The sequence below is a fragment of the Cannabis sativa genome, chromosome 5 (assembly GCF_029168945.1).
Source record: "Cannabis sativa cultivar Pink pepper isolate KNU-18-1 chromosome 5, ASM2916894v1, whole genome shotgun sequence".
Taxonomy (NCBI): domain Eukaryota; kingdom Viridiplantae; phylum Streptophyta; class Magnoliopsida; order Rosales; family Cannabaceae; genus Cannabis; species Cannabis sativa.
In genome coordinates this window covers 71478576-71505661 of record NC_083605.1, presented here as the reverse complement: position 1 = coordinate 71505661, position 27086 = coordinate 71478576, and the positions used below count along the sequence as shown (strand labels likewise).

At 33.7% G+C, this 27086-nt stretch overlaps 3 protein-coding genes across 4 annotated transcripts; 2 read left to right on the top strand and 1 right to left on the bottom strand.

The window, feature by feature from the left end:
- The first annotated feature begins 8561 nt into the window (after window positions 1-8561).
- On the top strand, window positions 8562-9344 carry LOC133038487 (uncharacterized). Its single transcript, XM_061116654.1, has one exon. The coding sequence runs from the start codon at window positions 8562-8564 to the stop codon at window positions 9342-9344; it is 783 nt and encodes a 260-aa protein (XP_060972637.1).
- A 12018-nt stretch (window positions 9345-21362) lies between these two features.
- Window positions 21363-26862, bottom strand: LOC115716116 (uncharacterized). 2 transcript variants are annotated; one of them, XM_030644840.2, is made up of 3 exons: window positions 26685-26862; window positions 26495-26610; window positions 21363-21639 (listed from the first exon to the last, which is right to left on the bottom strand). In XM_030644840.2, the coding sequence occupies exons 1-2, from the start codon at window positions 26750-26752 to the stop codon at window positions 26502-26504; spliced, it is 177 nt and encodes a 58-aa protein (XP_030500700.1). In that variant the 5' UTR covers window positions 26753-26862; the 3' UTR covers window positions 21363-21639; window positions 26495-26501. The 2 variants fall into 2 exon arrangements, with proteins under 2 accessions (XP_030500700.1, XP_030500699.1); XM_030644839.2 differs by lacking the exon at window positions 21363-21639 and adding an exon at window positions 25343-25694 and having other exon boundaries at window positions 26685-26843.
- Window positions 22065-24903, top strand: LOC115716102 (beta-amylase 3, chloroplastic). Its single transcript, XM_030644823.2, has 4 exons — window positions 22065-22844; window positions 23011-23221; window positions 23570-23680; window positions 23777-24903. The coding sequence occupies exons 1-4, from the start codon at window positions 22315-22317 to the stop codon at window positions 24569-24571; spliced, it is 1647 nt and encodes a 548-aa protein (XP_030500683.1). The 5' UTR covers window positions 22065-22314; the 3' UTR covers window positions 24572-24903.
- Window positions 26863-27086: the final 224 nt, after the last annotated feature.

Below are 27086 nucleotides of genomic sequence, written 5' to 3'. Positions count from 1 at the left end.
CATGTTTATTTCCAAGATAATTAGATTTAAACATGTTTTGCATGGTTATGCACTTAGGTCGAATGTGACCTTTTATTCCACAAAAATGGCAAATAGGAATGAAACGTCTTCCAATCCCTTTGAAATTGTCAAACTTACCGTGCTGCTTCTTTTCTGTAACGAGTGCTTTCTTTGTAGAAACAGAAACCTGCGAAGTAGAAACAGTTCTTCCAGAAATAAAACTATTAGTTTTAACAAAAGTGGTATTAGAATCGGGTTGATTTGGAACATAACCTAGCCCTGCATGATTAGATTGGCCAGATTTTTGAATTTTTTCAAAGATGGTGGAACCTGGATTTAGCATTTTAACATTCTTTTTAATGTTATCAATTTCCTTGGTTAAAGAAATAATCTTTGACTCTTTTAAAGACAGTTCAGATTCACAACATTTAAGTTTATCTTCCAGCTCATTAATGTTGTTACACAAGACTTTATTATCTTTAACCAGGGAGCGATTTTCAGCACATGTTTCCAACCACTTAACAAACATTACCTTGTAGGATTCAGCCATAGAATTCTCATCAATTTCTGACTCATCTGATTCGGATCTAGATTCTTCCTTGTTGTCATCGATCGAAGTATTATTCATGCACATGAATTTTCCTTTTTCCTGCAAATTTCTTGACAAAACACTTGTTAGAGCAAATTTTTCTTTTTCATCTTCACTACTTTCAGAATCATCACTCCAGGTAACATTCAATCCCTTTTTATTTTTCTTTAAGGTATTGGCACATTCAGATTGAATATGACCATACCCTTCACACTCTCTGCAACGAATACTTTTGTTAGATGAAAAAGGTTTAGAGGGGTTGTTACTTGAAATGTTACCATTTGAGTTCTTTGAAAAGTTCATTTTATTTCCAACAGATTTCATGTATCTTTGGAAATTTTTTGCTAACAAGGCCATTTCATCATCATTTTCATCATCAGAAACAATAATTTCAGAATCATTGAAAGCATTACCATTGATTTTCTCATTCGAGAGACTTTGCTTGCTCTTTTTCTTGATCTGTTGATTCAACTCAAAAGTTCTTAAAGATCCCATGAGTTCCTCAACCTTCATTTTGCCAAAGTCTTTTGCCTCTTCCATTGCAAGCAATTTTGTATCAAACCTGTCAGGAAGAACTCGAACAATTTTTCGAACCAAGACAGATTCATCTAATTTTTCTCCCAAGGCAAAGAACTCATTAGAAATATCAGATAATCTTTCATAAAAATTATTTAAAGTTTCAGTATCTGACATTCTCAATTCATCAAATCTAGTTTGCAACATGGTAAATCGTGATCTCTTTACATCAGGAGTACCTTCAAATTGAATTTGAAGGATTTCCCATGCTTCCTTTGCAGATTCACAAGATGAGATTAATTTAATAAAGCCTTCACCAACACCATTAAAAATAGCATGTAAGGCCTTATTATTATAACCAGACAATTTTTCATCTTCAGTGGTCCAACTGAGTTCAGATTTTACCTCAGTATTACCTTTTTCATCATTTTCAGTAGGTTGAGACCAACCTGTAAGAATAGCTCTCCATGCCTTCTCATCTTGCGATTTGATGAATGCTCTCATTCTGACCTTCCAATAAGGATAATTCGACTCATTCAATAGAGGAGGTCTAGAGATAGAACTTCCTTCTGCAAACAAAGACATCTCACACAAAAGAGGTTAAACGGAATAACCTCAAGATCTCACTAAGAATTTAGTGACTTGCTCTGATACCAATTGAAATTCCGTATTTTAATATTCCCAGTTTGATTATTTAATTAAATGATTAATTAAATGCGGAATAATAAACCGGTATCGAAAACGATTTTACGTAGTTACGTAATGCAACTCGTAACTCCAGAAACCTTAAAAACAAACAAATGCATAAAAGTAAAAACACACAAGATTTTTGTACGTGGTTTCAACAATCCTTTCAGATTGTTACTAGTCCACGGGGCCACGCCCAGAGATAAGATTCATTAGATCGGTATCAAAAATACAAAGTAATTGACTTATGCATAAATAGACTCCCTCTTATTGTATGCCGCAAGCTTGATGTATTCCACCTACTAACCGAATCTTGATAAGACTCCAAGAGCTCGAACTCCCTTCGATCACCTTGAAGAGTGCTTGAATCATCCCGATTCAAGGCTTAAAGGCTATCTCTCGAAAGCCTATACAACCATCTCCCGAAGGTTGTGTGCTTGTATCATCCCGATGCAAGACTTCAAAAGCAATCTCCCGAAAGCTTGTAAATACCTTCTCCCGAAGGTGCACTGATGTTCTTCTTCGTTGTAGACTTGAATACAGACTTAAGACAATACAAACAACAAATAAACAGAGTAAGACTAGAACAACTCTTCTCTACAAAACAAAGACACTTTTTTCTTAAGATATGAAAGTGAATAAAAGAGTTTAACAAAACAAAGACACTCTTTCCTTAAGATATGAATATAATTCTAAGTGTATGAAAGAGATGCAAAACCTAGCAGCTATAAGATGTATTTATAATGAATATACATCTCATAGACAGCTTACATTCGGTCTGAACAAGACCTCAACCCACTAGAAACTTCCCTAAAATAATTCTTCAATCAGTCCAGGAATTTCCGTTTCTGTACCTACAGAATCGTGGGCAGTAACTACAACTTTCCTTTTATAGAAAAGGAAACTTCAAGAAACCTGATCTTAGAAAATGGGAAACTCAACACAAGATCAGAATAACAGCTGGTTAGCAAAGAATCAATGTGTAATCAAAACTTACCATATTTACCTCAATTTCCATAAATAGGAAAGCTAGACAACTTTCCTTCCAAGTTTAGATATACACAAATAGGGTAACCATATTAAACACTCCAGCCGAAATACACATTAAATAATAAAATATTTTTGTCAATTAAATATGCCAAAAATGAAATTAACAGTAACCAAAGAACATAAAAAATAAAATAAACTCATGGAACATATAGATTTTAATTACAAAACTACGTAAAAAAAATATTTCTCATATTTAAAATATTTAATATTTATTAAGCAATAAATACAAAATATATACAGATTATTAATTATCAATTTTCAAAATTTTGAGTTAACATAAAATATTATATATATATATATAACATTTTTTTGTTAATCAAAACATGTTTTAATAATGTATTTTTAGTCATAATATTTTTTATTTTTATCACAAATATTATAGTAATTAAAAGTTCTAAAACATAAATATTTTTGAAATTTAAACTTTACACTTATGGTTGTTACCACTCTTCCGAAACCAAAAGCTCTCTAAAAGCTTGAAACGGCTACCTGAAAAACAATACAGATAATATGGTGCCACAATCAATTTAGGCGCCATATCGAATATTATATTGCTTTTCCATAAGTTTTAAATTCCTTATTTTCACATAAACTACAAAATATATATCTATTTAGTCACAAGATAACATTTTTTTTTTTGACTAAATGTAATTTTTTGTCACAACAAAAAATTACTTGTGACTAAAACATAAAGTTTAAATACAAATTGTCACTAATATAATTTAGTCACAACAATTACTAGGCTGATGTGCATCCAGAGATTAGTGAGATGGGCTTTTTTCGAAATTTACCATAGAGTGATCATAATATTTTTGTCTATGCAGTCTTTACAAAAAATTACTTGTGACTAAAACATAAAGTTTAAATACAAATTGTCACTAATATAATTTAGTCACAGGAATTACTGTGCATCCAGAGATTAGTGAGATGGACTTTTTCTGAAATTTACCATGGAGTGATCATAATATTTTCGTCTATGCAACCTTTCAGGGTAACTTTAGGGTGTTTGCTGTTGTGATTTGGGATAGTTCGAGTTCGGTGGTGGAGGTTGTTAAGATGATGGTTACATCCTCCTTTGAAGCGAAATTAGTGATTCAGCAGGACTGTTGTAGAATTTTGTAGCAAGGATGGTCGCGAGTCTCTATTTTTTCAGACTGTCAATTGGCGGGACATGGTCTTTGGCTGGTAAGTCTCCAACGTGGATGGCTCGAGAGATTTTTTTATGCAACTCTCAACACCCTTTCTAGGCTTCCGGGGGTGCGGCTTTGTTGGATTTCCCGAAAGTTCAATATTAGAGCACATAACTTAGTTGCATTGGCTGATTCTAATGGTTGTTTTAAGGAATTTTTAGGTAGGGAAGTGGCACGTAAACTTTGCTCTTTAGGGCCTTTTTGGTTTCAATAAAAGTTGGTTTTGATAAAAAAAAAAAAATTGTGACTAAAAATAAATTTTGTCACAATAAATTTAGATTTTTGTGACTAATATTTTTAGCGACCAATTTTTTGTTGGAATTAAAAGTAAGGTTTTTTATAGTACAAATAAGTATTTAAAACATATGTTAATTGATATTAAACTTAATAGCATTAAGAATTTAAAATTAAAATGTGTAACATCTTTTTATAATATTCTTAATAGCTATAAATCTATAACTAAATTTTATACACTCCTTAAAATGTTACAAAATTTGATTAAGTTAAACTTCATTTAATCTTGTCATATTTTGTTTAGTCACATTTCATTTAATCAATATCATTATTTTATACAAATAATATTACTGTATATACATATATATATAAATTTTTTTCTCAAAAAAATATATATATATATATAAATTATTGCATTAAAATAAATAGCTATGGGGAAGAAGACAATAATTAGTGTGTGCAAAGTTGGTGAATCTTGGCAATTTGAGTACCACAAATACAAAAGAACCTAAGCTAAGCTCCTGTATCAATTCCTTTTTGAGTTTCCAAACCAAGCAAACAAACAAACAAAAAAGAAAAATACCAATTTTGTCAAAATATCTAGTCTCAACCCAAAGAAATGAAAATATCTAATTTCTATGATTTTTATTTTTATTTATTTTTCTCATTTTGAATATATATTTAATTTCTTTATAAATGCAACCTCTCTAACATATAACTTGTAATAATAGAAAGCAAAATATCCCTTCAACTTTAAGTGTTGAAACATCTCATCTCATCATCTCCATTATTTGAATATTTAGCACTATGCTAAAATATCAATAAAATTAATTATCAAATTTTATTAATTTTAATTTAATAATTATTCTCAAATTACTATAATGACCTAATAAGTTGTCACTTTTATATAAGGAGATGCCAACATAGTTGGAAGGTCATAACTTACACAAACAAAATGTCAACTTAAATTTGACTAGAAAACTACCCTATTAAAGTGAAGCCATTTAGGACCCACCTTAACATCACCAACCAATGCCTAAACAACAATTGTTGCAATATGCCGCACTCATTTCGAAATGTAAGAACAATACACAACAAACAAAAATCTTTCATGTTATACCAACAACAACATATATTTTGTATATAATGTTCATTAGAACCAAATAAAAATAATGGTTTATTTGGTAGTTCAAGAAGAAGAGGGCAGAACCACATAAAAAGAAAATAAAAAGGACCACTACCCATGTGGTAAAATGATGGTAGAGATTACAAATTTGCATATTTGTAAATATATATACATATACATGTATAAGTGATGTTATATTGTATGTTGTTTTTATCTTCTTCTTTTGTTAATGTAGCGTAATGATATTTTACAATTAATTAATAGCATAAAGATTTTGAGTTCAAGCCACCACCTCTCCTTTTTTTCTCATTTCTCTCTTTGTTTTTATCTCTCTTATTACCGAGAGGTTCGATCCTTTTTTTTTATAAATATTCCTAGTAAATTGTGTCATAGTAGAGAATTGTGAATCAAATTGGTGATCATTAGTATTAGTATGTTCAGAGCTATAAATGTACATACATTTATTGTAACATTTAAATAAATTAAAAAAAAAATGGTAATGATGAATAATGTGGCAATGTAGTTGTATGTGGGGTTTGATATGAACAAGTCTAGTAATAGAGAAGCCAATTAAATGGGAAGAAGTGTTGTATTGTAATATATAAGCTATGGTTGGGGGACCTATCTTTGGCTTTGGTGCCTTTGTTTTGTTTTTCTAGTGTGAAATGCACGAGGGAAATGGGACCTTTAATTTGGCTCTTTGCTTGTATTTATCTTAACCCTACTTCCTTCCTACAACACCCACAACCTTCTAACTTATATTGCTATTTAATTTTAAGTGATTGGTGAAAGTGCTCTCTTTTATAGTATCTCTTTGTAAAATTGTTTTTTTTAGCAAAATGGTTTTTCTTGTTCAGAATCCACAATGTGAGAATTTCCAACACATATTAAAGGGTTTGTGAGTGTCTCTAAAATATTATTTTGTAAAAAAATTACTAAATGAAAACTATTGTATAAGAAAGGAAGAATGTATTTTACCAAACACAGCTCTATAATAACTCATATGTCGACATAGATATTGAAATATCTATCAAAAGATCTTTCTAAAATATAAATATATTTAAGGAAAGTAGATCCCACCATAATTCAATAATAAATCTTTAATTACGTACGAAAACAAAGCTCTAGCTGTATTTCACCAAACACCTCTATAATTTGTATTTCAAAATTGATGATTAGTGTGCTTATTTGCGTAAAGATGATAGGAGTATGGAAGGGTGTGTGGGCTCCTTAGATGGAATTTTAAATTATGCATTGTAATGTATATATAAACGCTTCAATTGAAAAAGAAAATTGAAAAAGAAATTATAATGATACATTTTTTTTATGAAATATAATTAAATAAATTTTGTATTTTGTAAAAATTATTAATTGAATGTTCTATTTTGTTAAATATGATAGTATAGACAGATAGATAAGTAGAATTGGAAAATATATATGAGAACATTTGTAGTGCATCTCCTAAAGAGATGTTTTGATGAGTTTTTAGCGACTAAACCCTGTTAATTGCTATTTTACTTGTATTTATCACGCTAAGTTCAAATTTTAGTAATAAAACCATCTAAATTATTGAACTGGTAGTAAATTTAAAGTGTCAATGTCATTCGTTAAGTGTCATTATAGACACACTCTTGTACACATGTCATGTTTATATTTGTACACTAAGGGCTCGTTTGGTACGCTGTATAAGAGTTGTATTGTATTAAATAATAAATAACACTATGTTTGGATTAAGCAATGTATTGTATTAATTATTACGTCCAATTTTTTTAATACAATGTTGTAATATCCAGTTTATATACATATATTGGTATTTGGTATATTAAGTGTGATACAATTAAATTATTATTATTATTGTTGTTGTTGTTGTTGTTGTTGTTGTTGTTGTTGTTGTTGTTGTTGTTGTTGTTGTTGTTGTTGTTGTTGTTGTTGTTGTTGTTGTTGTTGTTGTTGTTGTTGTTGTTGTTGTTGTTGTTGTTGTTGTTGTTGTTGTTGTTGTTGTTGTTGTTGTTGTTGTTGTTGTTGTTGTTGTTGTTGTTGTTGTTGTTGTTGTTGTTGTTGTTGTTGTTGTTGTTGTTGTTGTTGTGGGATTAGAAAAAAAAAATGATATATATATTAAATAGTGAGATAAATAAATAGTGAAGCATTAGATTAGTTAGTTAGTTTAAAATTCGTACTCGTGTATAAGAGCCATTCATTCTGTGGGTGTAAGGACCCAATGGAGGCTTGAAGCGAGGACGTTACAAAATGGTACCAGAGCCACAGTTACATTGATCTTAAATTCACGCGACATACACACCATCGCTGCAAAGGATCAACTTGTCATCTAGTATGTATGCTTTATATATGTTATGTCTTATATGTTAAATTTAGTTTAGTCTTTATCTTTTGATTTTCCTTTAGTTAGCTAGAAGTTTAGGGTATGGTTAATCGAAACAATTAACTGATTCTTCGGAGTTAGAATTTTAGTATAACTCAAACAATTTTCTTATTAGTGTAATTTTTTTTTATGAGTGAAGATTATTTATTTATTTATTTATTTATTTTACATGGTGAATTGTTGCTTGATGATTTACGTTTTTTTTTTAGTTTATATAATTTAGTGTATAGATATTTCCTTTTTGAGCGAGATACATCTTTGGTTATTTTTCTTATCGATACCATCTCCTTTCTTTTGAAGAACAAGTTAAGGGATTTGATGGAAAATGGTGAACCCAGAAGATCAACCCGCTTGAAGGAAAGAGCGACTGTAAGAGACCGAGCTAGAGGTCGAGGGCGAGGATGTGCTCGCGGTCGAGGCAGGGGAAACCAGCATGTCCCTGCCGAGGCGGTGATCCAGGAGAATCAAAATGCCCCTGTAAATGGACAACAACCAGGTCAAGGTGGGGGTAACCACGAAGTCCCTGCTGGGGTAGTTGGTCAAGAACACCAAAACGCCCCTGTAGTGGTGCCACCACAACAAGAAGATTTGGCGCAAGAAGTTGCTCGTCTCAGAGAAGAAATTAGAAAGCGAGATGAAGAGGCTCACAACCGTCAGGAACAATCCAATCAAGGACAACATCAATTTTTGCCGGTGCAATACATGCCTGTGCCGGAGGGTTGATGGGAACCAATATATGAAAGGTTCCGCAAGCAACACCCACCAAATTTTGAAGGGGGCTCAGATCCAATGGAAGCTGAGGAATGGTTAAGAACAGTGGAAGGTATTGTTGAGTACATGCGGCTCGGTAACGGAGATAGTGTAGCTTGTGCTGCTAGTTTATTGAAAAAGGATGCCCGCATCTGGTGGGATGTTATTAAACAAACACGGGATGTGGCCGCAATGACCTGGGCTGACTTTGTACAAGTTTTTAACAAAAAATACTACAGTGAAGCAATACGCTCAGCTAGAGTTAATGAGTTCACGAACCTGAGGCAGGGTAAGTCTACAGTTACAGAGTATGCTCGCCAATTTGACAGATTAGCAAAGTTTGCCACAGATCTGGTTCCTACTGAGTTTTTGAGGATTCATCGTTTTACTGAAGGGCTCGACTCCCGAATAAGTCGGGACATAGCGATGTTAGGAGTAAGGGCAACCACGTATGCTGAGGTACTGGAAAAAGCCCTAGAAGCTGAGTTGTGTGAAAGTCGTATACAGAAAGACAATACAGCAAGGTGGGAGGCCAGAAAGGCCAGTAATGGAGGTGGTGATAACAAAAGAAAACTGCCAAGTAACCAACACAACGAAGCCGACAAGAGAAACAAGATAGGGTCCAATAACTACAAAGGGAAGAAGCCATATGTGGAGTACCCCCTATGCCCAACATGTGGTCGTAAGCATCCGGGAGAATGTCGGCGAAAGGCAAGACTTGTTACAAGTGTGGGCAACCATGCCACTATAAGAAGGACTGTCCACAAAAGGGTGATCAACTCAAGGATGACAAACTTGTCCCAGCTCGAGTATTTGCACTAACCAGAGGGGAGGCTGAGACTAGTAACATTGTGGTTGCAGGTCAGATTTCTATCTCTGGAAAACTATGTACTGTTTTATTTGATTCTGGAGCTACGCACTCATTTATTGCTTTAAAGATGATAGATAAGTTAGAACTACCGTATGTAAACTTTAGTTATAAGTTCATGACGGAGTTGCCCTCGGGCGAGGTTATGATATCATCTAGAGGAGTGCGGGATGCGCCAATAAGGATTGCAGACAAGGAACTTAGTGGAGATCTGATAGAGCTGGAGATGAGGGATTACGATCTTATCTTGGGTATGGATTGGCTATCACGACATGGAGCAACAATAGATCGCCGAAAGAGGACGGTGACTTTCACCCCTGAATCTGGAGAGACATTCATATTTGAAGGAATCAAAGTCAAGTCAAGCTTACCGCTAGTTACAGCCCTGAAGGCACAAAAGATGATACGTGCGGGATGTCAAGCATACTTGGCCAGCATAGTAGACAAGTCAAGAGAAACCATCCTCAAGCCAGAGAATGTCCACATAGTATGTGAATTCCAAGAAGTTTTTCCGGAAGACCTACCAGGGCTACCCCCAGATAGAGAGATAGAATTTGTGATTGAGTTAGCGCCAGGCACAGCACCAATCTCGAGGGCTCCATACCGCATGGCTCCCAATGAATTGAAGGAATTGAAGGCTCAACTACAAGATCTTTTAGACAAGGGGTTCATTAGACCAAGTTACTCACCTTGGGGTGCGCCAGTGTTGTTCGTCAAGAAGAAGGACGGTAGTATGCGGATGTGTATAGACTATCGAGAGCTGAACAAAGTGACTATAAAGAACAAGTATCCCTTGCCTCGCATCGATGATTTGTTTGATCAGTTACAAGGGGCGATCGTCTTTTCAAAGATCGACTTGAGATCTGGGTACCACCAATTGAAAGTCCGAGAGGAAGATATAGCAAAGACGGCATTTCGAACACGGTATGGGCATTATGAATTTCTAGTGATGTCATTTGGGTTAACCAATGCCCCAACAGCCTTCATGGATTTAATGAATAGAGTATTCAAGGAATATCTTGACAAGTTTGTGGTGGTATTCATTGATGACATACTCATTTATTCAAGGACAATGGAAGAGCATGAGGAGCACTTAAGGCTAACTCTAAGTAGACTCAAAGAGCACCAATTGTACGCCAAATTCAAAAAGTGTGAGTTCTGGTTGGAGAAAGTGGCGTTTCTAGGCCATATAGTGTCCAAAGATGGGGTAGAGGTGGACCCTGCGAAAATTGAAGCAGTGAAGAGCTGGCCAAAACCAAAAACCGCAAGTGAGGTTCGGAGTTTCCTCGGACCAGCTGGATATTATAGGAGATTCGTTGAAGGGTTCTCAAAAATAGCCACACCATTGACGAATTTGACTCGAAAGCAACAAAAATTTGCATGGACAGATAAATGTGAGGAAAGCTTTCAGACATTGAAAGATAAACTCATAACAGCACCTCTCCTGTGTGTTCCAACTAACAAAGACAAATTTGTAGTATATTGCGACGCATCAAAGCAAGGGCTCCTACCGTGTGTTGATGCGGAATGAGAAGGTGGTAGCCTATGCCTCTAGGCAACTAAAGGAGTATGAGACAAGGTACCCAACTCATGATTTAGAGTTGGAAGCAGTGGTCTTTGCATTAAAAATCTAGAGACACTACCTCTATGGAAAGAAGTGTGAAATATACATGGATCACAAAAGCCTAAAGTACTTCTTTACACAGAAAAAGCTCAACATAAGGTAGAGGCGATGGTTGGAATTGGTTAAAGATTACGACTGTGAGATACTGTACCATCCTGGAAAGGCTAATGTAGTGGCGAATGCAGTTAGCAGACGTAACTATGCAAGCTTATCAATGTTAAGGGCATTAAAAGTGCCGTTGCAACAGGAAATCGAGAGATCTGGAATAGAGTTAGTAATAGGAAAGCTAGCTAACCTCACAATTGAATCAAATTTATTAGAGAATATCAAAGAAGAACAAGCCCAAGATGAGTTTTTAATCAAGAAGCGGGTCGAACTACAAAATGGGAAAGTCGGGGACTTCTCAGTTAATGAAGAGGGTATTCTACTATACAAGGCAAGGGTGTGTGTACCTAAGAAAGCGGAGTTGCAATCAAAAATCTTACAAGAGGCGCACACTACACCCTATTCTTTACACCCAGGATCAACCAAAATGTACAACGATCTGAAAGGTAGGTATTGGTGGCCGGGTATGAAAAATGATATAGCAGAATTTGTAGCAAAATGTCTTACCTGCCAGCAAGTTAAGGCCGAACACCAGAGACCTGCAGGGCTGTTGCAATCTCTTGATATTCCTGAGTGGAAATGGGAAGATATTGCTATAGATTTTGTGACGGTGGTTACCGAAGAACGACAAACAACAGGATTCCATCTGGGTGATTATCGACAGACTCACTAAATCAGCACATTTTCTGCCTGTGCGCACTAATTACAATGCAGAGCAATATGCTGAACTGTATGTAAAAGAAATTGTAAGGCTACACGGAGTCCCAAAGACCATTGTATCTGATAGAGGTTCGGTTACTTCTAAGTTTTGGGAACGTGTGCAAAGTGCTTTGGGCACAAAACTGAAGTTGAGTACAGCATTCCATCCTCAAACTGATGGACAATCGGAACGAACTATTCAAATACTAGAAGACATGCTACGAGCTTGTGCGTTGGATTTCCCAAGTAACTGGAGCAACTATTTGCCACTAATGGAGTTCTCGTACAACAATAGCTATCAATCTACAATAGGGATGGCACCCTATGAAATGTTGTATGGGAGGAAGTGTCGATCACCACTACACTGGGATGAGGTTGGCGAAAAGCGATACTTAGGCCCGTACCTAGTAAGAGAGGCCACCGAAGCGGTAGAAAAGATTCGAAATAGAATGGTAATCGCACAAAGCCGCCGTAAAAGTTATGCCGACGCAAAGAGACGGAATGTGGAATTTGCAGTGGGTGATAAAGTGTTCCTTCGAGTGTCACCTATGAAAGGGGTTATGCGTTTTGGAAAGCGAGGAAAGCTAAGTCCAAGATTTATAGGTCCTTTTGAGATATTGGACAGAGTGGGACAGGTAGCTTATCGACTGGCATTGCCACCAGTATTAGATGAGACGCATAATGTGTTCCATATTTCTATGCTACGAAAATACGTGTCGGATCCATCACACGTGCTGAACTATGAAAGAATGGAGCTAAAGCAGGACTTGAGTTATGAAGTGCGACCAGTTCGCATTATAGAGAGAGGAACGAAGGAGTTAAGGTCCAAAAGTATTCCTCTAGTAAAAGTTCTGTGGAGCAACCGTTCAGAAAGGGAGGCAACGTGGGAAATGGAGGGAGACATGAAAGAACGGTACTCGAACTTTTTGGTAAGTCTAATTTCGAGGACGAAATTTCCTTTAAGGAGGGTAGAATGTAATATCCAGTTTATATACATATATTGGTATTTGGTATATTAAGTGTGATACAATTAAATTATTATTATTATTATTATTATTATTATTATTATTATTATTATTATTATTATTATTATTATTATTATTATTATTATTATTATTATTGTTGTTGTTGTTGTGCGTGTGGGATTAGAAAAAAAAATGATATATATATTAAATAGTGAGATAAATAAATAGTGAAGCATTAGATTAGTTAGTTAGTTTAAAATTTAAAATTTAAATTTAAATCAGAATAATCTTATCTGATTAGTTAGATATTTATTTTTAAATTTAAACCTATTATACGATATGTTATATACGTATATACTCTAGAACCCTAGCAGCCAGATAGTATCGTATTCCTTTATTCTCACCATCTCTCAATTTCTTTTTTTTATTCTCTCTATTGAACCAAATCAATTGTTTTAATCTTAAGAGCTTCGGGGTTAGCAATCAACCGATCATCGTTCCGTGTCTTCGAAATCTTCAGGTAAAATTCGTACTTGTTTTTATTTTCGTTTTCAGAGAAATAGGCTTTCATAAAACTATCATATCTCTCTCCCCATAGGTCCGTTTTCAGTGATCTAGGTACCGTTTTAAAGATAATTTAATGATCTATATTTTCTATGAAGAAACTCTTTCCTAATTCTGAATATTTTGATGTCAAAAAATTCATGTTTTACAGACTGTCGATTTACAGTTTTTTTTTTAAATTTCTTTTCGATATTGCCTTAGTAAAAGTGTGATATCTCTCTCGATATCTATTATTTTACAGTGATTCTTGTACTGTTAGAAAGATAATTCAATAATTTATATTTTCTTTGAAGAAACCTTTCCCTAGTTCGGAGTTCTTACCAGTCAAAAGTTAGGATCTTTACTCGGTTATGGTATTTCGTTTTAAGTTTTGTTTCAGAAAAAGTATCTTCAGTAAAAATTCAATATCTCTCTCACTTTTGATCCATTTTAAAAGATCTTTATCTCGTTTTAAAGCTTAGAAAAATAGCTACATTTTTTATGAAGAAAGTATTGTCTAGATCGGGGTGTAACTATTTTATAAACATTTATTTTTGGGCTGTATTCAGAAATCGGCATGATCCAGGATTTTAAAGAAACTGTTTTGAGAAAACATGCATAACTCCTAGATTATAGCTCCGATTTTGATGATCTTTATACCGTTAGAAAGGTCTTTCAATTAACTAAAAACTTTGTGAACAGTAGGACTTCTAACTCAAACGTTTTATATGTCAAATTCTAGGTTAAACTTGCTGTACAGTAAGAGTAATAAATATATTGAGTTTATCGGTGGACTAAGGGTTTCACTAATTGTTATAGGGCCTAGAAGGTATCGTAAGAGTTAATTACAGCGGAGTTGAGGTAAGGAAAAATAATTATACTTTATACTTGCTTTTTATATGGTTTGAGTATCTAGTATGACTGCTTGAATAAATTGTATTGAAACTGTGGAATGTGATAGTTTCGGTGAAATAGTGTTTTATCGATGAATTGTATATGGCTGTTTAATCATGTTCTAGGTACTTGGAAGTGGTTGGAAACCACACATGTATGGTGATGTGGTAAGTGAGGCAGTGTACGTAAGGGTGCACTGGTTATTGGTACTGCGTTCTGGTTAAGAACGTAAGACACTCCAGATTTGTATGGAAGCTGGAGTGTGATTGTGAGTGTGAGTGTGTGGTATTTCAGTATTTGTGTGGCTGCCTCTATTTATACTTATGATTAGTTTGTTGTATGTTTGATGTATATGTTTGTGCTATGATGTGTGAATGCTGGTACATAGTATTTTGTTTTTCCTTACTGGGCTTTGCAGCTCACCCCTTATTTACCCCCTATGTGCAGATAAGTAAGCCTGTAAGCTTTCGGTGACAAGTTGAGTCTGGGCAGCATGGGGTGTATCTCGTGTGATCATGTAACTGCGTGTGGTCTTGGCCATCTTCCGCTGAAAGTTTTTTTTTAATTTATTAAACTTATCAAGGATGTTGTCGTTTAAATTTTCTATTACTTTTCCCTAAGTGGTAATACTTTATTTTCAACTGGGTACCCATGTTTTGAAAAGTGTTTTTTTTTTTAATAAAGGCAACATTAGTATCTTAACGCCAGTTTATTTATGGCATCTTATTTTACGTAAGTAAGGGCGTTACAATAACGTCCCCGCTTCAAGCCTCCATTGGGTCCTTACACCCACGGACTAATGGCTCTTATACACGAGTACACCACTCTAGCTGCTTCCTGGATTGATGACTGACCCTACAGACCAACACGAGTGTTTTCAGCGTGCTTTGTCCTCACTCACACGCATCCTGAGAAAACTTCCCAGGAGGTCACCCATCCTTGAAATTGCTCCAGGCCAAGCACGCTTAACTATGGAGTTCTTTCGAGATGGGCTACCGAAAAACAAGATGCACCTTGTTTTTCGGTAGCCCATCTCGAAAGAACTCCACAGTTAAGCGTGCTTGGCCTGGAGCAATTTCAAGGATGGGTGACCTCCTGTGAAGTTTGCCCAGGAAGCGTGTGAGTGAGGACAAAGCACGCTGGAAACACTCGTGTTGGTCTGTAGGGTCAGTCATCAGTCCATGAAGCAGCCAAAGTGACGTACTCGTGTATAAGAGCCATTCATTCTGTGGGTGTAAGGACCCAATGGAGGCTTGAAGCGAGGACGTTACAAATAGTATCAGAGCCTTGACCCAGCCGGAAGTGTGGTCGACGAGGACGTCGAACCCCGTAAGGGGGGGTGATTGTGACAGTCAGTAGTCCCGTGATCCGTAAGGGGAAATACCGGGTAAGCTGTACAATCTCACACCGCCTGGGGAAGGTCAAGTGGGATGATTCTAAGACTGTGTAGGTATGGGACTACACAGTTGAATAGAGCTTAAATAGATTGATTGGTACTACCTATATCAACAAGGTGCATCTTGTTTTTCGGTAGCCCATCTCGAAAGAACTCCACAGTTAAGCGTGCTTGGCCTGGAGCAATTTCAAGGATGGGTGACCTCCTGGGAAGTTTGCCCAGGAAGCGTGTGAGTGAGGACAAAGCACGCTGGAAACACTCGTGTTGGTCTGTAGGGTCAGTCATCAGTCCATGAAGCAGCCAAAGTGACGTACTCGTGTATAAGAGCCATTCATTCTGTGGGTGTAAGGACCCAATGGAGGCTTGAAGCGAGGACGTTACAAATGTATGTTGTATTATTTAATACATAATAAATGGTTTGTATTAGCTTGTATTATAATATTTACAAAGGATTTGGAGTCAACACCAATCTCCGACCCGGACCCCGACCCCGAACCCGTACCCAGGACTCAGACCCGTACCCAGGACACGGACCCAAACTCGACCCGGACCCAGACCCATAGTTGGTGTTGGGATTGAGTGTATTTAAAATATATTATAACTTTACACAATCAATTAATACAAGTCAATACCAAACATTGTATTGTATTAAATAATAATAATACAATAGAATACAATACAACACAATCCAACACAATACAATACATTACAATACATTACAATACGGCGTACCAAACGAGCCCTTAAAAATTATTTTCAAAATTTATTTTGAAATTAAATAAAATTATAAAATAAAAAATATTATCAATTTTGAAATAATATATTGTTATATTTTTTTGAATAATAATATTAGGTGTACCAATATAAATGTGACACATGTACAAAAGTGTACACATAAGCAGTCTATATTGACAGTTAACTGTCGAAAATGGATGGCACCTTAAATTTACTACCAGTTTAGTAGTTTTGAAGATTTTACTGTCAAAATTTGAGCTTAGAGGATTAAGTGCAAGTAGAGTGATAGGTAAAAAGATTTAGCCGCAAAAAACTCTATTTTGATAGACTGCTATCTATTTCGACAAAACTTGTAGTGCACCCCCTAAAAGGATGTTTTGATAGATTGCTATCTATTTCGGCATTTAAAAAAAATAGTCTAATTCCTTTTATAATTGTATACATTGTAATTATTTAGGATCACCCATAAATTTTTAAAAAATTCTTAATAGTTTATAATGCTAAAAATAAAATTAAAACAGTTGTTTAACATGCGTATAAGAAAAAAATAGTCGTGCAAAAAAAATATTTAAACCTTATTTTTCGTATTGTAAATTATTCAAAAAATTTTAAAAATTTACAGATAGTCCTAAATAACTATAATATACACCATCATAAAAAAATAAAATTAAAAAAAAAAAAAAAACACTAAAAGCTTTTCATTATGTCGAATGAGATATAAGGTGTATAAAATAAAAAAAAAAAAAAAAAGAAAATTGTGGTAAGAGTCTTCAAAAAAATTTATTTGATGCAGATAAGATTCCAACCTCAAAAAATAGCAGCAATAGTTCTCAAGCTCGAGATCTTGTAAGTCCGTTGGTCCTCTATTTAACAGATCAGATAATTTCTCCCTAAAAATATCACGTGTTGACTGTTGATATCAAATTGCGGCATAAGTCCCTAAAAATTTTATTTTGATGCAGATAAGTCCGCAATCTCGAAAAATTATGACAACAGCCCAAAACTCAAGATTCTCGTTAGTCCATAGGTACTTAATTTAACTGCTCCATTTGTTGTTCCAAAAAATATTATGTGTTGATTTTTTATTGGTCCAAATTATAATTTTAATAAAAATTAATTTAAAATAATAAATGAATTATTTTAACAACTAAATAATTAACCTTGTTTTTCTATTTTTTTTATTTTTCTTCTTCTGATTCACTCCCTCTCGTCTGTTCTACTACTCTCCAATTTGTAATAGCAAGAGGATTTGCTCTAAAAAAAAGTTAAATGAAATTTGAACCAGAGAAGCTAAAATCAAAAAAAGGCCACCAAAATCCACAACCCACCAGAGACAGGGACTGGCAGAATAGATTCAGGAAGATCGAGTTGGAGTAAAGTGTAGCTATTTAGGGGATTTTTTTTTTTTTTTTTGCTTAATTGTTTTTCTGAGTTTTCTGCATGGGATCATAAGATGAGATGAGGAAGAAAGTAGAGATGAAGGAAATTAAGGAATAACACTGTAGGCAGTAAACCTCCACCACTAAGAAGGATGGCTGGCAAATCATAAATTTTTTTTATAGATACTGGGACGGAGGGACTTAAGCCATTGTGTAGGCTTAAGTCCTCACTCAATTTTATAATATATGAAAAAAAAATTATGTTACATATATCTATTTAAATTTTTGTTTATTATAAATGTGTATTAAGCCCTCACTCAATTTGTTCCTGCCCAATTTTAAAGGTAATACCACTAAAATTTAACACCAAATTCAAAAAAGAAAAAAAAAACAATCAACACTCTTTTTTTCTAAGCACATATGTAACACTCTATTTAAAATGCTTTTTTATTTCATTCAATTTTTATTCAAGCCCTTGAAAAAGAAAATATTCAAGCCCTCACTGAACCGAATTTCTGGCTCCATCACTGTATATATATATAATATTTTTTTAATTTTTAATAAAAGAAAATAAAAAAAATATTCAATTTTTTAATAATATTTTTATTATTTAAATAATTTTTATGTTGTGAACTAATAAATTTTTGATACATGGAAATTTAAGAACTACAATCAGAACTGTTAAATTAGGTACCTATAGACTACTGAGAATGCCGAGCTTAAGAAATATAACCATACTTTTTGAGATTAGGACTTATGTGCATGAAAGTAAGTTTTTTAGGAACTTATTTGCATTAAAATAAATTTTTTAAGAACTTATGTCGTACCTTAATATCAACATGTGACATTTTAAAGAAGAATTAACGAATTTGTTAAAAAGATGACCTACAAACTTATAAAAATATCAAACTTGAAAACTATTGTTACTATTTTTTAAGATTAAAAACTTATTTGTATCAAAATAAATTTTTTAAAGATTTTTTTGGCAATTTTTTCAAATAAAAATCTACTTGTCAAAATTGAGTCAAAATTAACAAAGATAGAGACAGTAGAATTCCGGTACACTCACTCTATCCTGTTCCTCTATTAAACAGTAGGAGTGTTCGCGGTGCGGGTGGTGCGGTTTTTAACTATTTTTTCAAATCAACCCGCACATGCGGTTTTTCTAATTTTCCAAACCGCACCCGCACCGCGATACTAAAAAACCGCAAAAACCGCACCGCAAAAAATGATGCGGTGCGGTGCGGTTTCTGCGGTTTATGCGGTTTCAACTATTACATTTTTTTTTTAAGTCATCACAAAATAATTAAACTATCATTAATATAATTATTCCAAAACACTTAAGAAAATACAACAAACTTAAAACTAATAAAAGTTATAACAACAACAATAAGTTAATAATCTTTTTAAAGTTTCAACAACACACTTAAATCAAAATAATAAACTTGAAACTAATTAAATTCCAACAACAATATAAATGTACAAACACAAACTTCTAACTCCAAATTTCAATACACATGTATGGGCTTGAGTTTGTTGCTAAGAAGAGAGGGTTTGTGAAGAGTTATGGATTTTGTCCTAAGATTTATGGGCTTGGGTTGGGCTCATATGTATGGGCTTAATTAAATAAATATAAAAATTAAAATTTTAAAACATGCGGTGCGGTGCGGTTTGAATCGCGGTTTAATAATTCCAAACCGCAAACCGCACCGCACCGCGCGGTTTGGGAAAAATTCAAACCGCAACCGCACCGCGAAGAATTTCAAACCGTATTTTTTTTGCGGTGTGGTGCGGTGCGGGCGGTTTGAGCGGTTTGATGTACACCCCTATTAAACAGCTGACATAATTATTTCACGTGACTAACCACTCGACTTCACGTGGCATGTGTATGTTGAGTATAGATCAATTCTTGCTTGGTATTATTTAGTTTTGTCAACTATCCAAAACCAATAATTTAAAAAAAAAAAAAAAAAATGATGATAAAAATGTAAGCATTTTATGATCCACATAATAAAATTAGCCATGTAGGTGAGAGAGAAAAGAGGCTAATGTATAATCAAATAGAACCAAAGCTCCTTTGTGAGGTTTGGGATTCATATTGTGGCCTAACTAAAACCACCCACTAATTATCACTCCCCAAAAATGGTCAAGAATGTTTTTGCACATTTTGTATGTGTTACCTATGCAATATTCTCTTCTTTACATGTAGATAAATTATGATTTTACTTTCTTCTTTCTTTTTTTAGTTCTGTGAAAAAAAAAGCTAGAGAAATTTTTGCAACAAAAATAAAATTAAAAAATAAAACTCTACAAAAATTTTATTTATTCTAAAATATTTCCCAACAACAACTATAAGAAAAAAAAAATAGTTATATTCTGCTAATTTTTTTTAATAATTTATTGATGTAACACTAACATAACGTTAATCTAACTTAATTCAAGAGTCTAAATAAAAAAATAGCAATCTAATGACAAATTATAGAGATATGTATATGTATTTTTAGAAGTAACATTTGTATTTTCAATGTCAATAAACTAGATTTTGAATAGTTTAAACTTAAAATTGTTAAGTAGAATCTTGCAACTATACATGTAAGTTTAACTCATGACCACAATAAGCAAATTATTTTAAAAAATGAACCGAATGTAACTAAAAGTGAATATTTACAACAATTTGTATAGTTTGAGATAAATTTTTATAACAATTTGTATAGTTCAAGAAAAAAAATCCTATTTGTTCAACTATTTTTCTTAGGGTAAATAATTTTATAAGTACCTAAAGTTTTGAGTTTATAAGTGGCATAAATTCAATAATTTTTCTTAGCAACATAGCTACCTAATGTTAGTAAAAGTGTAATTTTTTTTAAAAAATTTCATTAGTACAGACTCCGTTAATATCTTAAACATGACACATATAAAGCCCTAATTTTAAATCATGGGTCTAGACGAAAACAAGTAGTATGAGTTAGGGCTGTACAAAAAAATTTGTAAACCGCCCAAACCGAATAACTCGCGCAAACCGAACCGAAAAAACTAATAAAAATTACAAACCGAAATAACCCGAAAAAATTACAAACCGCCCAATTTGTTAATTGGGCGGGTTGAAAATAGGTCCAACCCGCCCAATTAAACCGATCAACCCGACCAACCCGATTTTGCACCTTTAATTTTTTTTTAACTTTTTAGTTTTTATTATATATAACATAAATGATTAAATATATAATAATATAAAGTTATATACTTAATTATTAGTTTTAAAGTCATATATATGGTGTTGTACTTTGGTGGAATGTGATATTTTTAATTTATCTTCTTAATTTTTATTGATTTTGACTTTAAACCGCCCAAACCGTTAGTCGGTTTATAGATTTTTTTTTTTTTAAATTGGGCGGGTTGCACTTAAATTTTAGCAACCCAAACTTTAGATTGGGTTAAAAAATATATAAGATAAATCGCCCAAACCGACCGATGTACAGTCCTAGTATGAGTTACGTCTAATTTTTTTTTAATAAATTAAAAACAGAGTCTACATTGATAAAACAGCAAAAATTACAGTTTTCAAACAATAGATACTTAAGCCGTTAAATTTATTTTTTAAGTTTATGAAGGTTACAAACACAAAACTTTATGTATTTATACCGCAATTATTCTTTTTTCTTAGAGTTTGGTACGTTCATTCTCAACTCTCACTACCCATTAGTAATTTGTTATTTACATTCAAACCACCTAAGGGAACTATAACAATATAAATAAGTTATAAATTTCAAGGACATTTGAAGAAAAACTTGAACATTAAAATAAAATTAAAAAACTTACAGCATTTTCACAAACTATTACTAGCCACCCATAACAAATGTAACCAAGTTTTATAAGTTGAGAGATATATACCCTTGATTGGGACAGCTACATCTAAAATATCAGAACATAGAAGAAAATATATCAGAACATGTACATCAATATCAAAGATATTTCTTACACACCAAGCAAAAAGTATATAAACTTTTAAGTCAAAAGATATTTTTTTCTATACACCAAAAAAAAGATATTTATATATATATATAAACCAATAAACATTTATTTAAATATATATATATAAGACGTGGACAAGAATACCGACATAAGAAATGCAAAAATATATTTCACTTTTCCAATAAACTTCCATGCAAAAAAAAAAAAACATAAAGATCTGAAAAAAAAAAATTAGTTTTTCTTCAAATGAATAGAGGTAAATAACATATAAAACAAAAAATTGAGGAGAACAAACTAAACCATGCATTTAAATTTGAAGTTTATAACAAGAAGAAAGAAGGGTAAAATGGACTAAACGCGTGGAAATGAAACAAGGACATTGATAATGAAAATTTGAGCTAATTACTCTTTGATTGTATGCACTTTTTCTCTTCTTTCTTTTTCATAGCTAGACCCCACCAATCAATGTCTTCTCCTTCAAAGTACCACAAGATGAACTTTTTTAAATTCCCCTTATAAATAAACCACACAAACACCTTCACCAATCCAATCCCACTTCTCTTTTTCTTCTCATCAAACTAGAGAAGAGAAGAGAAGTAAAAAAGAAAAATAATTATGGCTTTAACATTACGTTCCTCAACTTCTTTTCTTAATCTTAAGGACACTATAGGCTTGAAAACAACAGATGAGTTGTTTTCAGGCTCGGCGCAAATGAAGCCGGGGTGTCGTGTTAGAGCAAAGAGTAATTCGATTCAAGCTGCTCATCAAATCTCTCATGAGACTGTCTTCACAAGTGAGAAAAGAGTAGAGAAGCACCACCATGCATTTACTTCTTCATCGCCTCATGCTACGAAAAACGACACAAGTGTTCCGGTTTTTGTAATGCTTCCATTGGACACAGTGGGCCATGGAGGGCACTTGAACAAGGCAAGAGCCATGAATGCGAGTCTCATGGCCATGAAGAGTGCAGGAGTTGAAGGAATCATGGTTGATGCTTGGTGGGGTTTGGTTGAGAAAGAAGGACCTCTTAAGTACAATTGGGAAGGATATGCTGAGCTTGTTCAGATGGCTCAAAAGCTTGGTTTGAAGCTTCAAGTTGTTATGTCTTTTCATCAGTGTGGAGGCAATGTTGGAGACTCTTGCAGGTATAATATCACATTTTCAGTACATTTATCATAAAGGGTATTCAATATTTTCAATCAATTTTGATTAGACAACAGCCAATTAAGATCAAACAAGCAAAAGGGTTATATGGGTACTTTTAGTCTAGTGTTAGTCATAGTTATGGATTTTGGTGTTGTGATTTTTCAGTATTCCTCTACCTCCATGGGTGCTTGAAGAGATCAGCAAGAACCCAGATATTGTTTACACAGACAGGTCAGGAAGGAGAAACCCAGAGTACATCTCTTTAGGCTGTGATGCAGTGCCTATTCTCAGAGGAAGAACCCCAATTCAAGTCTACTCAGATTTCATGAGGAGTTTCCGCGACAGATTCAGTAAATATTTGGGCGATGTTGTTGTGGTAAGAACTTTCTCAACCCATCCCAACAGCTCTTCTGTTTGATTAAATCTAAAGAGATATTTTCAACAATATAAAAATCTAAAGAGGAATTTTCAAACCATTTATGGGCAACCCAAAAACAGAAAAAACTTCCTTATCAAGCTATAGGATTAGATTTCTAGTAGTGGAGAAAACACTTTTGAGGCTCACAATCAAACATAGCTAGGAGACAAAATAAAAACAAAACAGGTTAAAGGATATGAGGAAAATCTTTCCAAATAAATTACTAATTACCCAGGTCAAGTCATAAAGAAATTATGTCTCTCAAGCTTCATGAACCTAATCTTGGAATTTATTTATATTTTACAGGAAGTTCAAGTAGGAATGGGTCCATGTGGGGAGCTCAGATACCCATCTTATCCAGAAATAGATGGAACTTGGAGGTTTCCTGGAATAGGAGAATTCCAATGCTATGACAAGGTATTGAGCCCCTTTATCATAATGTCATAACCAAATAGTCTTAGATGCATTTATGTTCAATCCTAAACATTTTCTTTTCTTCTTCATGTCATGCAGTATATGAGAGCTTCATTGCAATCATCAGCATTGGCTATTGGGAAGAAAGACTGGGGAAAAAGTGGACCTCATGATTCTGCCAAGTACAGCCAATTTCCAGAAGAATCTGAGTTTTTCAGGAGAGATGGAACTTGGAATACCGATTACGGTCAGTTCTTCCTTGAATGGTACTCTAAAAAGCTGTTGGTTCATGGTGATGATATCCTGGCAGCTGCACAAGGAGTATTCCGTGGAACTGGAACGAAACTATCTGGGAAAATAGCAGGAATCCACTGGCATTATAATACAAGATCTCATGCTGCTGAATTGACTGCGGGATACTACAACACCAGACATCAAGATGGTTACCTTCCAATAGCACAGATGTTTGGTAGACATGATGCTGTGTTTAACTTCACCTGCATGGAAATGAAAGATGGAGAACAACCCGAACATGCAAATTGCTCACCAGAAGGCTTAGTACGACAAGTAAAAATGGCTACTAAATTAGCTAGAGTTGAGCTTGCTGGTGAGAATGCATTGGAGAGGTACGATCCCAGTGCATTTGGACAAGTTTTGGACACAAGCAGGTCCGATTCAGGTAATGCGTTATGTGCATTTACATATCTAAGAATGAACAAGAGATTATTTGAACCAGAGAACTGGAGGAACTTGGTGGAATTTGTGAGAACCATGACTGAAGGTGGTCGGAACAAAAGAATTTGCGAGGAGTTTGACTTTAGTGGAAGTGAGCTTTATGTCGGATTAGTCAAAGCCAACAATATCAACAAAGCAAAGGAGGCTGCTCTTGTGTAGATTATGTACATGTGTTTGTTCATGTATAACAGAGAACATAGTTTAGTGTACTTTATATAATAGAGAATAAAGCAGTATGAAACACAGAACAGAAATACTACTGGTGTATGAGATACAGAGCAGAAATTGGAAATTTGTATTTATATCTTTCTTTTAGTAATGGACAGCTTGTGTTCATTTGAAATTCCAAACCAATAGCTCAGGAAATTTCTTTCCTTAGTTTCCTAGAAGCAATGCTACTGTAATAAATTACATTTTATCTGGTCAAAATCTATTTATTTTTCATTTGATTGAATATTATCAAGGTCACTAAAATGGTAGCTTGTTTTATACATCATAAGTTCTTATTTTATTCTCTATTTAATCAGGCCAACAACAAATATTCCCCGTCAACTTTTATCTATTTAAGGTCATTCCTCATAAGTCTAACATAACATCACATTTTGCATTTTGCATTTTCCCCACAGTTCATCAATGTCTTGTCTCTCATGTGAAGTTAACATCCTTCAAAAATCAGTATCTAATATTATCTTATATACATGTCATTTGTTTAAACAACTAGTGAACAGAATGAAAGATGAAATGTTTCCCTTCCATATGAATATGATCATCTAATAGATGATTTTCTAGAATAAGACAGTTTATAAAGTTTAACCTGATTTTATTTGAATGATACGATCACCTAATCTAAGTATATTAGTGGGCAGTGTACAAAATGGATGAGAGAGCATAGACCAAGAACAATACATATATGTGAAAAAGCAAATAAAGTTTCAAGAAAAGTCTGCCTAAGTTTATATATTTATAGAGATATTGAGGATGCACATATCTTGTTTGTAACTTTTTTGCTCATATTTATGTAATACAAAAAAGAAGAAAAAAAGGCCTTGATTAAAGATGTTTATCTTCAAATTGGAATCAACAAGGGAAGAGCATAAAAAGTACAGAAGCACATCATTCACCAGCAAGCATGGTGTAAGAAGACATGAAGATACCACTAAGTATTGGCCATGGGATGCTCTCAACAAAGATCTGAAGCTACTTCCACTTAACTGAATCTCATAAATATAGAATGAAAGATGTTTTGACCCCATATCATGTCTGCAGTCTCAAATCCAAGCACCTGAGTATGCCATAATCTTTAGGGGAGGAAAATCCTTACTTGATACAAAAAAGAAGAATTTGGAGGGCGAACAAGAATAGCCCTCAGCAACATTCGTGTATATTTCAACAATTTCTCAAGTACATAAACAGCCATTAACATTATATAGTGCAAAGACAATAAGAACCCAACACCTGTTTTCATTGCAAAATGGTAATATACAATACACATACAAACAAAAATGAAGGATGGAGCAGTATTATGAAACGAAAAAGTGCAGCATTCTCTCTTGGTGGCAAGGAAATTTAGCTGTTGAATCAACTGAAATAATTCATACAGATCAAATTGTGGAATTGGAATCAAACCTAAATAGCCAAATATGACCTTTTTGAAAGGGTCCAACTACATCAATGGAAATCTATGTTCCATAACTTTAGTTTAAACGAGTAGAAAATTACTCGTTAAGGAGCTGTTGTTAGATACAAACATAGGCATCATTCTCATTAAGTGGAAAGCGAACTTCAAAAGCCCATTACAATGGTTCTTCTTATAATTTGAATGTGAATTTGAAAATTGAACAAATACAATTAGTAACTTTCCAAATGATGAAAACTCAGAACCCAAATTAAAACATGCAGTGCAAAGAATAACTAAATTCAAACACCTCTCTCTTACTCACACTTCAAACTCATTCAAAATCCCTAATATACAAATTTTAGAAACTAAAATTCAAACTCATTGAACAGCAAAAAAACTAGTACAATTCTGAATCAATGAAAGGGAAAAAAAAAGATGAAGCGAGAGAGGTGGTTCGTTCTTACGATAGAATCAAGAATGTGGCGGAGGAGGAGTTGGGTCTGGGTCTCCACGGCGAAGACTTTCAATCACATCGCCGAGCTCTTTCCGAGCTGATTCTCTTCCGAACATGAATCCATACCTGAGAAAGATCGAGGTTATAGTGTGATATACCCTAATCTAATAGCCAAATTGGTTAGAGAGAAGATTTAGTACCAACAAGAAACGGCGGAGAAGACACCGGCGGTGAGAACCGTCTGAACCAGAGTGAAGCTCTTCTCCATTTTCTTCAATTTCTAATTTCTCTTTAACAAAGAATTGAAATTATTACTTCAAAAAACGAGCTGTCGTTTTCATTAAATGATTTCTATTTTAATTTTTTCTTTACTTACAAAACCAATATTATATTATTAGTAAGATAAATAAATAAATTGATATTTTTTTTAAAAAAAAAACATTATTCTGTATTAATTTTAATAGAAAAATTTTATTTGAATGGTTTTTAAAGTATAAATTTGTTAAAATATAGCTTTTTTCTGAAAAGAAGTTTAATTTATGTGAAATTTTTTCAAAAAAAATTAAAAAATATGAAAAAATAGGATATTGATTATCCTTTTA